Genomic DNA, 16,524 nt, shown 5'->3' with positions numbered 1-16,524 from the left:
GTTCATTGTTGAAATTTCAACCTGAGGAACGAGTTAGCAGATGGAAATTTAGCAGAACAATAAGATGAGAAGAATAACAATATAAAAATATCAGATAACAGGACAGTTGTACCTAAGCACAAATGCAGGAGGCTAAAGCTAAACGTTCTGTGTAGAGGCCTTGGATTTTACATTTTAAGGTTTCCACATTAACACTTCCTTTTGTTTTGTCTTGTTGTTTTGTTGTTTTCTTGTAAATTATGACAGTTTTTTGGAAGATCACATTAAAGACGGAAACGATCAGACAAGAAAATATTTTTACATCAGAAAATATTGCAATTTCAAGCTATTGTGGCATCTTGGCATCCCTGAGTTTAGTTTTACTCGAGTTATTCTGTTCTGTAGCTTTAATTTAGCCTTTTCATTTGGGGGACTCTTTATTTTAGGAGAGCCGAGGCTGACAGTGAGAGTGAGCCTACATGGGGACAGTGATTCTCCCTTTTCTGTGCGCTGTTCTAAGCTGAGTTATGGACCAACATTTTGACGTCTCTGAGTTTCTCCTCCTGTACAATATTAAAAGGTAAACATTTAATAGCATTGAGATAAGCACTGAGTTGTAAATGGTCACAACATGTCATAATGAGTGCTGGACCTGCTAGAGTTCAGTCTGTTTGCAGGTGTTTGTTTTAGACCCCTAACAAAGACTTTAACAGAATGCAAACCTGTTTGGAGCTCAGACCGAGACATTTGGAGTCCCTCCTACTTGGACTTGCTCCAGCTTGCAGGAATACATACGTTAATTTTCTGTGGAAAGCAGTGTGTAAGCCACTCCTCCTGAGGGACACAGAAAAGTCTTTCAGAAGAGGAAGAGGAACAGCAAACACCAACTGCACTCCACGACGAAAACAGCAGGTAACAGTAGTTGATTTTATGTTTCATAAACTTATGAATATGTATTAAGTATTCATATATTTAACACAGCAATGTATTTATAACAGGTATATCTATAGTTGTTTGCCTGTAAGGCTGATTTTAATGCTTATTTTTTTGTCTTTTGTTTTCACTGTTTATTTACAGTAACCATGTAATACATAGCACTTTTCTGAAAGTTTATAGGTTTTTGTTTACCTTTTCAAATACAGAGAATCTATATGACTAGACTGATTTCCAGTGTGACATGATGTTCTCTTGTGTGTAATTACTGTTTGCTGTTCATCCTACATTTGTCTTAGTTTATTTAGTGTATTAACCTAATTATTCATTAAAAAAAACAGCAAGTCCTTGTTTTCATTCATTGAATACACAGTTTTTTTTTTTTTTTTTTTATAAAAATACAACCTTAACTTCAAAACATTTTCATTGATTTTAAAGTAAATTAAGAAGTGAATATCGGAAATTCAACCGCTTTTAACTGCCCTCAAGCACTGCCAGTCTAATTGTGATCTTTAACAGTTCTGTTCTAGTTCTCTTGTACTGACAGTGTGATGAATGTTTGGTCTTTCACAGGTGAATAATTCAGATCGCTTTAAAGATGTCGGCCACTGCAGTTCCACTGAGGAATGCCTACACCACTGTGACCCAAGTGATCCCCCCACCAACATCAACTGAACCTGGGCAAATGATCTACACTATAGGCCCACTTCAGAAGTTTCTGAAAGGAAAACCAAAATTATTAGGAGTAAGTGACCCAACTTGCTGGTCAGGTTTTGTGTGAAGTAGTACACATCATTGAAAATCTCTTATCTTCTTGAAATAAGTTTCTTGAAGTGTTTAAGCATTGTTAATGTTTTTTTTTTTGTTTTTGTTTTTTTTTTGTTTGTTTGTTTTAAAACATACAGTTCACTCTCCAGTTCATATATGAAAAGGAAAACTAGTTTCCATTTCTTGAGAAGTACCTGGTGAGCCAACACATTCCCAGAAATAAGATTTACAGTCTCTGCCTAAGGGAAGAAGGGAGAAAGCCTGAGCTTGTTCATCATCATCATCATCATCGTTAACCGCTTAGTCCAGATAGGGTCGCGGTAGCAGTTGGGAGAGCAGAGAATCCCAGGTGACCCTGTCTCCCGCAACTTCCTCCAGCTCATTCCCGGGGACCCCAAGCCGCTCCCAGGCCAACTTGGAGATATAATCCCTCCAGCGGGTCCTAGGACGACCCCGGGGTCTTATTCCGGTAGGCCGTGCCTGGTAAACCCCCCCGGGAGGCGTCCCGGGGGCATCCGGATCAGATGCCCGAACCACCTCAGCTGGCTCCTCTCAATGCGGAGGAGTAGCGGCTCTACTCCGAGCTCCTCCCGGATGGCCGAGCTCCTCACCTTATCAAATAGAGTGTAGCCCGCCACCCTGCGAAGAAAGCTCATTTCTGCCGCTTGTATTCGCAATCTCATTCTTTCGGTCATTACCCACAGCTCATGACCACCAAGGGCCCCCCTGCAATCTCCCACTGCCTGTACGGCACTGCACCACTCCCCCATGCTGGACCTTGCGGGTGGTGGGCCCACATGGTCCCCCCACGTTGCCTCTTCGGGCTGAGCCCGGCCGGGTTACGTGGGCTGCCCGGCCACCAGGCGCTCGCCGAGGGACGCTACCCCCAGGCCTGGCTCCAGGGGTAGGTCCCGGTGACCCTCTCCCGGGCAGGGTACACGATGTTCTGTGTCCGTTTTTCATGGAGGTTTTTGGATCGAGTTAGTCTGGGTCTTCCACCCAGACCTGTTCGCCCTGGGAGACCCTACCAGGAGCATGTTGCTCCCGACGACTTAGCTCTGAAGATCCCTAGACCACACAAGCCCTTCCACCACGACAAGGCCCCGATCCAGGAAGGGTGAGCTTGTTCAGGTTATGTTTATTGTGGAAGCATAACTGTCAGTGGATGGTTCAGGTTCTTGGTTATATTGTGGAATTCCCTGTGGAGTCACAGGGATTTGCTTCAGGGCAGTTCTTTCTCTTTATGTATGTTACCTCTTGGTAAATGTCGTCTTTAGAAAACATGAGATCAGCTGTGATAGCTATGCTGATTACACACAGTTATGTGTCAGACTTTTGTCAGTGGACGTCAGAATGTTATATAGGTGCACAGCCATTTAAAAGAGTCTGTAAAGTGGTGATGATGATTTCAGAAATGGGGAATTCACATTTGCTAAATGTTTGAAATTTGAGATTCAGATTGAATGTTAAGGGACTCAGGTTATTGGGTAACACTTTCTTTGAAGGGTGTCTACATAACACATTCATATCACCTTACATAAACACTTCATAACATGTTCATGAATGCTTAAATCAACATTCATAAACTATACATGTTTTACATGATATTAATATGGACTACTATGTCATTTTACCGAAAGATGTTTTTCAAAATAAAAGTCCTCATTTTATTTATTATTTTCAGCGAAACTCCTCTTTTCTGGACTGTCAGCATAAAATGACCTGGCTTCGTCCCTTTGGACAGAAAATGTTTTCACACTTTTTGCCTAGACTTTCAACTTTTTTTTTTTTTTTCTCAAGCATTTGTATTCTGCAATATGCTATTCTTTCTGCTTTTTACGCTAATTATTCATATATAAAATGTACTGTTCATTCAACACTCTATACATTATTGTGAAAATGTTACTTAAACTAAGTTTAACTTTCTTGGGGTAAATGTTAACACTGTTATCTCAATTACTGTGGAGGTTTTATTTTTAGTGATGTTCTTCCTCACTTACGGTTTTGGAGAAGGCACAAGTATAACTGTGCATTGATTATCCTGCGTAACTGAGGTTAAATGTGACAAGCACTGTTATCACAAGGAATGATTCCTTTTTGGCATTACTTCATAGTACAATCGAGTGGTGGCTCTTTGACTTTCCTCACTCAGGGTGCTGATAAATTTGCCTTGCTTTGTCTTCACCATAAAAGTGATGGAAGTCACGTTATCCTCACTAAAGTGCATGTTACATGAATGGATGGATCATGAATGGAATGGATAAGTATTATGGACCTGTCCCACCACCACACAAAGTTTGAGACTTTAAGTTGATTGACTGTTCATAGCATATTTATGAGTATTTCACTGTCCATATAGTAAAGTGACATGCAAGACAACATTCATAAGTGATTCATAGCATTTTAAGGAGCTGTTAATATACCATATAGTAAAGTGACATGCAAAGCCACATTCATAAGTGATTTGTAGCATTTTTAAGAGATGTTTACAGACCATGTGTATAAACAGTGATAGTGATTTACAATTAAATATCTACAATTATTTTCCCTACCTTTGCAGCAAAACCCAATGACTGTGAAAAGGAGTCAATAAACACCACAAGTAGGAAGGTCCTTTTTTTTTATTGGCAAGACCACTGTTCAGAACAGGCACTTAAACATGCTGCTCAAAATCAAATCAGGACAAACTCTTCTGAACATGGAACTGCAAAATAGGCAAAAATAAAATAATCCTCCTTTACAGTAAAATAAAGCTCTGCTAATCATTCAACACAGTTTCAACTATAAACGGTCTTAAACACTGGAGTTAATATAGCTGTGACGAATCAACAGAAACCAGACGCTCGCGGATAAAAAGGAGAGTATCAGGTTTACTTCCAGAATCAAAATCCAAAAGCGTAGTCAAAGAACAGGCAATGGTCAAATCCAGCAAACCCAGTAGAAGTGTTACCATAAGCATAACACCAGACAAACAAACACAAAAGGGTAAGGCAAAAGACGTAGTTGTAGAGGCAGGCAAAAGGTCAAAACACGAATCAAAACACAGTCCAGCAAAAGTACAAAGGGATTGAGCAAAAAGGCAGAGTCAAAAAACAAAAAAAGCAAACGGTCAAAAACAGGATACAATCAATGATGAGGAGCGCTCAGTAGTTTACAGTGAAACAATACCTCGCAACTAGACATGACTAAAGCCCGGGCTTATATACTAAACTACGAGTCATATGACTGCACACACAGGTGAAACATATTAGTATTCGGGTGACTGAGAACGCTGATAGGAGCGTGATAAAGAGTGAGAAGTCATGTGATCTCTCAGAGGAGTCTGGGACATGGAGTCCATGTCTCTCTGAGAACATGCTGGATGTGTGACAATAGCCTATATCTGCTAATTAACCCTTTAACCCTGCAGGCGTGCAGACAGTCAGCAGTCTTGCCCAGCTAGCTAGCTTAGTAAGTAAGTTAGCTAACAAAAAAGCGAAGGGAAAGATTTAAGACAAACATCAGTAATTTGGATACAAATGGACTTGGACTATGAATTCATTATCACTCCAGTTTGTTTCCTGATATATTTAATCTGTAACGAGAAACTTCGAAAAAACGAAGTTTAAAAGACGTTTTACAAGAATTATTTCACTTTTTTACAAGATTATTTTACTTTTCGGCAAATTTTCGTGGTGGAGATGCGAGACACGTGGCTATAGCTGAGATAAAGGTTAAAGGAGAGCAAAGTAAGTCTTTCATTTATATACTTTTAGCCTATACTAGCACATTAACACATACTGAGACACATTACAGCCAGGATAGTAAAATGACTTTTGTTGACACTTCGCCGACCCCTGGTATAGACCACGTCACTAGCCAAACGTGCATCTTGCATTTGGGACTAGCTTACCGTATCACTCCGCATCGCACTGCTGTGTGTCATAAGTAATGCTCATTTAGGCCCACTAGCGTTAACTACTTCAGCTCGACTGGCACCGTTACAAACAGTAAGCTAAGGTAAATCAGTATCAGTTATTTTAAGTTCGGAAAAAAAAGAATGTTGTTAACAAGAGCCGCATAAGGTCTATTTATCTTTGGGGCTTAACTGAATCATGTAACTTAGCTAACTAACCTACGTGACGTTAACATGAACGTTAGCTTGATGCATTTTAATAGCTAATGTAAGGTAGTGTTGGCCTGCTAGCTAGTTAGCAAAGTTTCTTGGCTACAGTTACTGATCATAAGCAAAGTAGGTTAGCTAATTTAACTGCTATACTGCTAGTTATATATCATTCCTCTGCTATGACAGTCTATCTAGCCCACTAACATAACCTAACGTTCATGCGCTTTCAGTATAAATAGGCTGATCCTGTACGTGTAGAGTTCCACACGTCTGACTGCTCGTGTTTGACCTTTTTAATAGCCAGAAGAGGACAGACAACCAGCTGCAGTGCCAGTATCATGATATCTTCAGACTCTTGCAGTGACTTGTGTCGTTTTGTTTATTTTCTTCATATTTTGTTTTGTTTTTCAGAGAATTTAAAATAATTTCAGTCTAAGATGAAAAGGAGCAAAGTGAAGGCAGTACCCCTTCAGTAACGGCCACATGAGGTGGTGTCTTTTATTTTTCGTTTTAGAAAAGAGTTGAAGATTTTATTGAACACATCTGTATTTTCCATGTTCAGAAGAGTTTGTAGTTTCCTGATTTGATTTTGAGCAGCATGTTTAAGTGCCTGTTCTGAACAGTGGTCTTGCCAATAAAAAAAAAGGACCTTCCTACTTGTGGTGTTTATTGACTCCTTTTCACAGTCATTGGGTTTTGCTGCAAAGGTAGGGAAATAATTGTAGATATTTAATTGTAAATCACTATCACTATTTATACACATGGTCTGTAAACATCTCTTAAAAATGCTATCAATCACTTATGAATGTGGCTTTGCATGTCACTTTACTATATGGTATATTAACAGCTCCTTAAAATGCTATGAATCACTTATGAATGTTGTCTTGCATGTCACTTTACTATATGGACAGTGAATTACTCATAAATATGCTATGAACAGTCAATCAACTTAAAGTCTCAAACTTTGTGTGGTGGTGGGACAGGTCCATAATACTTATCCATTCCATTCATGATCCATCCATTCATGTAACATGCACTTTAGTGAGGATAACGTGACTTCCATCACTTTTATGGTGAAGACAAAGCAAGGCAAATTTATCAGCACCCTGAGTGAGGAAAGTCAAAGAGCCACCACTCGACTGTACTATGAAGTAATGCCAAAAAGGAATCATTCCTTGTGATAACAGTGCTTGTCACATTTAACCTCAGTTACGCAGGATAATCAATGCACAGTTATACTTGTGCCTTCTCCAAAACCGTAAGTGAGGAAGAACATCACTAAAAATAAAACCTCCACAGTAATTGGGATAACAGTGTTAACATTTACCCCAAGAAAGTTAAACTTAGTTTAAGTAACATTTCCACAATTATGTATAGAGTGTTGAATGAACAGTACATTTTATATATGAATAATTAGCATAAAAAGCAGAAAGAATAGCATATTGCAAAATACAAATGCTTGAGGAAAAAAAAAAAAGTTGAAAGTCTAGGCAAAAAGTGTGAAAACACTTTCTGTCCAAAGGGATAAAGCCAGGTCATTTTATGCTGACAGTCCAGAAAAGAGGAGTTCGCTGAAAATAATAAATAAAATGAGGACTTTTATTTTGAAAAACATCTTTCGGTAAAATGACATAGTAGTCCATATTAATATCATGTAAAACATGTATAGTTTATGAATGTTGATTTAAGCATTCATGAACATGTTATGAAGTGTTTATGTAAGGTGATATGAATGTGTTATGTAGACACCCTTCAAAGAAAGTGTTACCGTTTATTACATATGTGAGCCATGGTTATATTTGGAACATTCCAAATTTTTATTTTAGTTAAACATCCTACATGCACTGAAGTTTATTAAAATTGACTCATTTGAGCTCTACTGAAAATGTACTTCCATCAGCTGCAATAGACGTCTGCAACGTTCAGTATTCAAATTCAACCAGTATTGAGATCAGTCAAATATCTGTCTCTTTCTTTTTCCCACAGAGTGTTCAAATAACCATCGGTTTGTTGAAACTCTTACTTGGTATTGTGATGATGGTGATGAACTCTTACATGTCCACTGTCTTCGGTGGAATTGCATTTGGGTTTGCTTGGATGGTAAGTTTTATCTGCTGGTATTCCATCAGATAGAGATACTTCTTTAAATATTCCCCAATACTAATTTAAATGAAAACTCTGTCATTTTTCCTCTCACTCAGTACATCATCACCGGCTCTCTGGCTGTTTCAGCAAGTATAAACCTTAATCACCGTGTGGTATGTAAACACCCGTTTTAGTGTTTTTTACATTCATTGCAGAAACTGAACTATATCATTTATTCCTAAGAAATAATTTGGTCCCACTCTCTATGTATCAATTTCAGTGTTTTCTCATGTAGTAACACAAGCATATCCCAGTAGCTGTAACAGCATGTTTCTGCTTATGTAATTACACATGTGTAACAGTGTTATGGTAGTTATGTTTGTATAAGCTGAGGTATAGAAGTGGTTGCTGTGTAAAACATTACAGACTTTGATTAGGTTTCCATGCTTTACATGGCAACAGCATATGTCCATTTCTCTGTTGATGTAAAATATAGAAATGTATGTAGGTACTGTGAATTTACAGATTGAAATTAATACTGTCTTTGTGTGGGTCTGTATGTAGATGTAGTAAAATTATTACTGTTACAATCAGATAAGACTTGTTGGAAACTCTATGACATACTGATAACTATATAAGAGACAATAAGCCATTATGATTATCATGATTTGTGCAACTTGTGCAACTGAATGAGTAAAAACTGAAGTTGATAAACTTGTGTATTTTCATAAACTGTACTACTGTAATCCATCTGTAACAGTGAATACATTACCTGTAGTTACATTGTTGTTACATGATATACATTAAGCATTCAATAATGAATGAAAACTGATTGAATACATTATTGGCTGCCTTTACCTAATACACTGATAACTTACATACTTAATAGCAGGGGTGAGGAGTCATGCCAATACTTTTTAAGTGCAAAATCTTTTGACGTTCTGGTGGAACAAGGGTCTAAATATGATCTTTTCTTGACAAAAGTATTTCACAAAAATCTGTTTTGTTTACCTCTTGAGAATTTAATTGCGCAGAAATTCCCCTGTAAGTAACAGAAAGTTTGATTTTGAGCTAATTGATTATCAGTATCATTACACTGTACATATTTTTAGCTTCCACAACAACAACAACAACAAAACAGAATTTCCCAGAATTGTTTCTTGTTCACTCAACTTTTGTAAATTATTAGTTATCCTGACTGACATTTTTTTGTCAACGCTAAAATAAATATTTAGTTTGGCTATCATGAGAACATATGTGGTGCTAAGAAGTACCACTAGTCTTGAGAAAAGCTCTTTGAGCTGAGCAATCAATAATCTGCCAATAATCTGTAATGTCATACATTAAGCCACTGTATACAGTATCATGTCTTGTAAATGTCACAATTCTTAAAGCTCACCTGTGTTCACCAGCATGTAGACATGAACAGATCACACCACAAAGCATTTTGAAGAAATTGCTTTAATTGTCTAAATGTATACAGAACAATTCAGACAGAATCCACTATGAAATTAGTGGAATAATAATTACATAAGTAAAGAAACAGTTACAATGTTGTTTACCAAAAATTACAAACTAAACTGGTGAGTGCAGTTCACCATTAAACTTAATTATTTATTTACACTCACTGGCTACTTAATTATGTACAGTGATCTTGCATCTGTGCTCATTTTCCATTTAATCAGGTCCATCTAATGTATAGGTGCACATTGTCATTCTGTAATTTCAGATTGTAGTTGATCTGTTTCTCTGCATAGTCAACCCTTTCACCTCATTCATCATTTATCTGGACCCCAACCAGGACCACCACAGAGCAGGTATTATCATTTCGTTCTCAGCACTGCGGTCACACTGGTAACGGTAATATGTGTGGTACTGCTACAAGTGTATGGGACACAGTAATGCTTTAAACAACTAAGTGTCACTGCTGGAGTGAGAATACCAACAGCTTCCTGTGACCACTGATGAGGGATGAGAGGATGACCAACACAAACTGTGCAGCAGCAGATGAGCTGTTGTCTCTGACTTTACATCTTCAAGGTGGACCAACAACGTAGGAGTGTCTAATACAATGGACAGTCAGTGGCCACAGTGTTTAAAACCTCCAGCATCACTGCTGTGTCCAATACACCAACCAAATAATACCTGCTCTGTGGTGGTCCTGTGGGGGATCTGACCACTAAAGAACAGGGTGAAAGGGGGCTAAAAGGTATGCAGAGAAACAGCTACACTGCAATCTGTAAGTTAGTAGTACCTTAAAAGTGTCCAGTGAGTGTATATATGTGCGGAAGAGAAAGACAACAAGAGAATGAACATGTTAAGTTTAAGTCACTGTGCTAAATACACTCGACCCTTAACAGATGGAGGTCTCTGGTCAATGTCGTTGTCACTGTCAGCTTCTTTGGCTGCATCAAAAATGGAAAAAAAAGTAAGCACAATTAGTAATAAACACTCACCAGATATATAATATGTATTGTATAAATACATAAATAAAATAAAAAATGACCAATAATAGTTTCAACAATTACGATATCAGATTAACACTGATTTAAAAACTGACTTAAAAACTGAGGAGAAAATTTTAATAATCAAACAGTAAAAAACATAATAAGTGTTCTTACTCAGTAACTGTTTTTTCCCAATGGTTATTACAGTCAATAGGCAATCAGGAAAGATAGAAACAAAGACATAGTCGTGGTGACGTTTTGTTAAAGTTTAAAATGCTTATGTAAATCAAAGACAGACATATTTATTTTGGGCGATTACGATTAAACTGACAAAAAAATGCTAAAAAAAAACAAAAGCTGCTTTCGTACCTGAGAAATGCTAACTGTAGACCTAGGAGATGTGAAGGTCATCACAAGATAAGTACACATTTGGATAAACCTTAAAGCAGTAAATGAGAAGAAGAGAGAACAAAGATTTCACAAATATTAGTCTGATACAGGATTTTAAGTCACTTAGCATCTAGTTACCAAATCACAGCTCAGTTGAAATAACTTTCTCTTTTAACTGTAAATACAGCTTCAGTCACTCCCTCAGATTTCTGTTTTTATCTTCTAAACTCAAACCTGGTCTGTGGTGTGTGAAGCCATTAGCCTGCTAGCCAGTTCTTCAATGGAAGTGAAGCCTGCAAGCTAACAACCCCACACATCACAGAACCTGGTTAGTTTCTCCTTTTCTTTCACTCCAACACCAGACACTCGACGTGTCTTGCTCAGATTTGAGCCTGTATTCATTGTGGATTAGCATAAGTTAGCCGCAACTGAGCCGATCTTCCAGCAGAGCTGTTAACTTAGCTTGCTAATGTTAGCTAAGCATGCACAAACAGGTTAGTTAGCTAATTAGGTAACAACTCTAACAAGTGTACAAACCAGTTTATTAGAAATGGAAAATAAATTCGACACTGTTTCAAATTCAACATAAGATAAAAAAAAACTCTTCTCTTATTATTTTGTGAGAGTGATGATTCATCTAAAAGAGGTAACTTGTTAGTCTTCCACAGCAGATAAAGACGAGCTAACTGACTGTTAGCAAGTGATGATCATTTTCATTTTAACATATGAAGAGTTCAACATTAACAAATCATAGGATTATGTTTGAGTAAATGTTTGATGAAAAAACTGTCAGAATGTCAAACAAACAAAGCATTTGCTTATGAGATGCGTTTTCAAGCCCTCTGACTTTTCCAGATGCCACTTTACATGGAAAATCTGCCTCAGTATGGGTCGAATCTGCCCTTACATTTTTTCCTGAAGAATCAGCTGGCAAACTTTGCTCAACAGTTAGCAGTAATGGTCTATGTTCCTAACAGTTTAGTTTGCTGGCCTCAAGACTGAAATACAGTGGAGAGCATATGCTCCCTCTCTGATCATACATTTGATTTAGACATGTTTCAATTGCCTTTTGTGTTTCAGTATGACAGTCATTTTGGAAATCAAAGTAATTGAATGAATTTTTTTTATTGGTGCTCATCTTTTGCTTTTGTTTTCTGTTTCTCATCTAGGTGAGGGGTGCTCTGGTGATGAATGTGATAAGCCTAATAACTGCAGCAATAATCTTCGCTGTGTTCTTGGCGTTTTTGGTGTCAGCCCAATGGTGTAGTCCCAGCGATAATTGTTCTGTGGTAAGAATTTTTTATTTGCCATCACATGACATAATTAGTTGTATATCTCATCCTTTGATTCACAGTCAGAGACCACCTTAAATCACTTTCCAGAGGAAATTACAGTTAATTACAAATAATTCATTTGTCAGGAGATATTTAGACTTTTAGATTAGACATAAAACAGTCTCCGCTATAACTCATCCCAAAAGTGTTCTGTCAGGTGGAGGTCAGGCCAGTCAAGCTCTTCCACACCAAACTCACTCATCCATGTCTTTATGGACCTTGCTTTGTGCACTGGTGCGCAGTCATGTTGAAACAGGAAGGGGCCTTGCCCAAACTGTTCCCACAAAGTTGGGAGCATGAAATTGTCCAAAATGTCTTGGTTTGCTGAAGCATTAAGGGTTCCTTTCACTGGAACTAAGGGGCCGAGCCCAACTCCTGAAAAACAACCCCACAACATAATCCCACCACCCCCAAACTTTACACTTGGCACAATGCAGTGAGACAATTACCGTTCTCCTGGCAACCGGACTGCCAGATGGAGAAGTGTGATTTGTCACTCCAGAGAACACGTCTCCACTGCTCTAGAATCCAGTCGCGGTGTGCTTTACACCACCACATTCAACTCTTTGGATTGCGCTTGGTGATGTAAGGCTTGGATGCAGCTGCTTGGTCTTAGAAACCCATTCGATGAAGCTCTCTACGCTGTTCTTGAGCTAATCTGAAGGCCACATGAAGTTTAGAGGTCTGTAGCGATAGACTTTGCAGAAAGTTGGCGACCTCTGCGCACTATGCGCCTGAGCATCCGCTGACCACGCGCTGTCATTTTACGTGGCCTACCAGTTCGTGGCTGAGTTGCTGTCATTCCCAGCGAGGAAATTTCATGACTCGATTTGCACACGTGGCATCCTATCACGGTACCATGCTGGAATTCGCTGAGCTCCTGAGAGCGACCCATTCTTTCACAAATGTTTGTAGAAGCAGTCTGCATACCTAGGTGCTTGGTTTTATACACCTGTATAAATATATATATATATATATATATATATATATATATATGTATATATATATATATATATAGTTGCGACACTAAAATATATCATAATTACATAATAAATGTAAATAAAAACAAAATATAATGCTTTGCAAATCTCATAGATTTTATTCACAATAGAACATAGAACATATATCAGATGAAAGTGACAGATTTTTTTTTCATGAAAAACTCATTTAGAACTTGATGGCAGCAATGCATCTCAAAAACATTGGGACAGGGCAACAAAAGTCTGGAAAAGTAAGTGGTACCAATAAAAAACAGCTGGAGGAGCAATTTGCAAGTCAAATGACTGGGTATAAAAAGAGCGTTCTAGAGAGGCAGAGTCTCTCAGAAGTAAAGATGGGCAGAGGTTCACCAATCTGTGAAACACTGCATCTAAAAATTGTGGAACAATTTCAGAAAAATGTTCCTCAACGTAAAATTGTAAAGACTTTGGCTATCCCACCATATACAGTACATAATATCATCAAAAGATTTTGCGAATCTGAAGAAATCTCTGTATGCAAGGGACAAGGCCACTGGTCAGTATTGAATGCTCGTGATCTTTGGGCCCTCCGGAGGCACCGCATTGAAAACAGGCATGATTCTGTACTGGTAATCACTGCGTGGGCTCAGGAACACTTACAGAAATCATTGTCTGAGAACACAGTTTACTGTGCAATCCACAAATGCAAGTTGAAGCTGTATCATGCAAAGAAGAAGCCATATGTCAACACCATCCAGAAATGCTGCCATCTTCTCTGGGCCCAAGCTCATTTAACTGAGGCAAAATGAAAAACTGTTTTGTGAACAGATGAATCAAAATTTAAAATTATTTTTGGAAACCACGGACGCCGTGTCCTGCAGACTGAAGTGGAGAGGGACCATCCAGCTTTTTATCAGAGCACAGTTCAAAAGCCTGCATCTCTGATGGTATGGGGTTGCGTTGGTGCCTAAGGTGTGGGCAGATTACACAGCTGGAAAAGAACTATCAATGCTGAACAGTATATAGAGGTTTTAGAACAACATATGCTCCCATCCAGACAACGTCAGTTTCAGAGAAGGCCTTGCATATTTCAGCAAGACAATGCTAAACGACATACTGTCACTTTAAATATGTGATATGCGTTCTATGTTCTATTGTAAATACAATATGGGTCTATGAGATTTGCAAATCATTGCATTCTGTTTTTATTTACATTTATTTACATTTTATACAGCATCCCAAATTTTGGAATTGGGGTTGTGTATTCCATTTGGATTACTTGTCATTGATTAAGGATGTTTAATTAAATAAAGAAAAGAGGAACATAGTTTCAACAAGACTTCTTAGAAAGATTTTAACTCAACACATGCCAAACACAAAGAATGCACTCAGAATGTTAGATTATAGGTGGAGCAATTTATGGAAATACTTAAAACATAAAGATGGCAAATTTGTCTCACAGTATAATTTGTTACATTGATACATCATGCCTGTTGATGCTCCCTAATCCCTAAGTTTTAGCAGCTCATAGAGATCAACATGTACTACGAGTTTAAAATCAGTTTAACACAAAAACTAAGTAGAAGCTGATCGACTTGTTTGCGGAAAAATGATACACATTAATGTTTTGCACCCATCATTCAAAAACTATAGAAGAAAGAAAACAACCATACATGTGAAAATGAAAGCTTACCGCTCACTAGACTTCACCATCTGTTCATGTTTCAGACTTTTAATTTAAATCTGTCTGGTTAAGTTTATCAAGGGTTTGATGTAAAATGAGTCAAGCTGTGGAATTTTACAGAGCAGAGCTGATTTCCACATCAGATCAGTCTACTGATGTAGAATCTGGGGGTGTGGAAGATCAGGGTAAACACCTGATTCAAAGATCTTCAGGAAAACAATGCAGATTTCTGACAATAAAATACTTATTACATTTTCTATAGATTAGCTGAGTGAACTGCTGCTGTGAGAGGGATTCTTCAGAATTCTCTCCTGGTAGCAGGAACGCCTCCCCACATTATCACCCCAAATTAAAAACTCTTTAAATCTACATGAATTTTATATATATATATATATATATATATATATATATATATATATATATATGTGTGTGTGTGTGTGTGTGTGTGTGTGTGTGTGTACTTTTGCTTTTTATCTGTTGCTGAAAAAATAAGAATTTGCCATTTTGTTTGTTGAATGAAAGCTGGTTTCTTTTTTGCCCAATAAACACTACTGTGTCCAAAAATGTTACTCTTGTTAATCTACCAGTGAGAGTTCTGTAGCTATGAAGTCTTCACATGGCTTTGTTTAGTTCATACACCTTAAGAATGAACCTGATTATGATGAATTTAACTTTACCTTTGTTTTATTTTTTAGATCAATGTGATTTTGGTAGTGCTGGTGATTTGTTCCATAATTCAGTTCATCATCTCCATCTGTGTCTCAGTCTTTGCCTGTAAAGCTGCCTGGAGCGATGAGCCTTCTGTAAGTTTCAGATAAAATAAGGACAGTTTCAGAGATGCAATAAAATACCCAGTGGGTATATTCCTTTATATTGTTGTTGAAGAGTTTTGTTGAGTTTTGTTGTTTACACTGCCCCCTTTGATCAAGAGATGACTGTCAATGAACATTGTTTATACATGTTTTCTATCTGCTGTAATGACCTTGTATGCAGCTTATGAATCTCTCTGTATGTCTGTAGGTGAACATCACTGTGGCTCCAAACCAAGCAGGACGTCCTGATTATCCCAGTGAGCAGGTAATAATGTATAAAAACAACTAAGTTGCTGGTTACTTACTGTATAAAGTTTACAGTCTACAGCTTTTACAATATGTGCATATTCTTTGCTTCACAGTATCCACTGAATGCAGTCAGTGATGCCTCCATGAAAAGTCCACCAATGGAAAGTCCTCCATCATACAGTGAGATAAAAGATAACTGAGACTAAAAACATCTCCAGATGAAACACCACAATAACACTATAAATATTCTGCTACCATAGAACTTTACAGTGTTTTTTTCTTCCAAAGTATTAATGCGGGTGCTCTGATGCAAACATGTTTCAATAATGTTATGAAAATGTCTATGATTTTTTAAAATAAATATAGAATATGTTCAAGTGACATAAAATACAATCTAACAAAATTTTGTCCAAATACGCATGTTTTAAATTCATTTATCTTAAAAAATCATAGACATTTTCATGTAGGTTCACCTATATATATATTTGTTTATTATTTGTAAACCCAGTAGTCATTGTCTTAAATCATTCAGTCCCTCATGAACATCAATGTCATAAGTAGGTCAGATATGTTTGTGTTATATCCTGTATCTTAGATCATGCAAAATATACCATAATCTCTTTGGATGAAACTTAACCATGGCAGAAATATTGGTAACACTTTATAATAAGGTTCATTTATAAAACATTTATAAGCTTTTAATTCATAATTAACTAATCATGAACTCATGATGTATTTAGGGTTATAAATCATTAATTAATATATTAACAACACTTTAT

General features: G+C 37.4%; 2 protein-coding genes across 3 annotated transcripts in view; both read left to right on the top strand.

Annotated features, from left to right (window-relative positions):
• The window catches only part of LOC118807958 (membrane-spanning 4-domains subfamily A member 4D-like), a 43,621-nt gene extending 27,617 nt beyond the window's left edge, over positions 1-16,004 (top strand). The window contains exons 7-8 of one of the 2 annotated variants that reach the window (XM_036570168.1): positions 15,705-15,761; positions 15,859-16,004. In XM_036570168.1, coding sequence (XP_036426061.1) covers positions 15,705-15,761; positions 15,859-15,945 — 144 coding nt within the window. In that variant the 3' untranslated portion in view covers positions 15,946-16,004. The remainder of the gene's footprint in view (positions 1-15,704; positions 15,762-15,858) is intronic. The other variant, XM_036570171.1, reaches the window with a different exon arrangement.
• LOC118807961 (membrane-spanning 4-domains subfamily A member 4A-like) lies at positions 142-15,637 on the top strand. The gene is made up of 6 exons (XM_036570173.1): positions 142-891; positions 1,486-1,657; positions 7,772-7,885; positions 7,987-8,043; positions 11,877-11,996; positions 15,380-15,637. The coding sequence occupies exons 2-6, from the start codon at positions 1,511-1,513 to the stop codon at positions 15,500-15,502; spliced, it is 561 nt and encodes a 186-aa protein (XP_036426066.1). The 5' UTR covers positions 142-891; positions 1,486-1,510; the 3' UTR covers positions 15,503-15,637.
• Positions 16,005-16,524: the final 520 nt, after the last annotated feature.

The sequence above is a fragment of the Colossoma macropomum genome, unplaced genomic scaffold (genome assembly GCF_904425465.1).
Source record: "Colossoma macropomum unplaced genomic scaffold, Colossoma_macropomum, whole genome shotgun sequence".
NCBI lineage: Eukaryota > Metazoa > Chordata > Actinopteri > Characiformes > Serrasalmidae > Colossoma > Colossoma macropomum.
The sequence above is the reverse complement of the archived record's forward strand: the minus strand, read 5'-3'. Positions and strand labels throughout refer to the sequence as shown.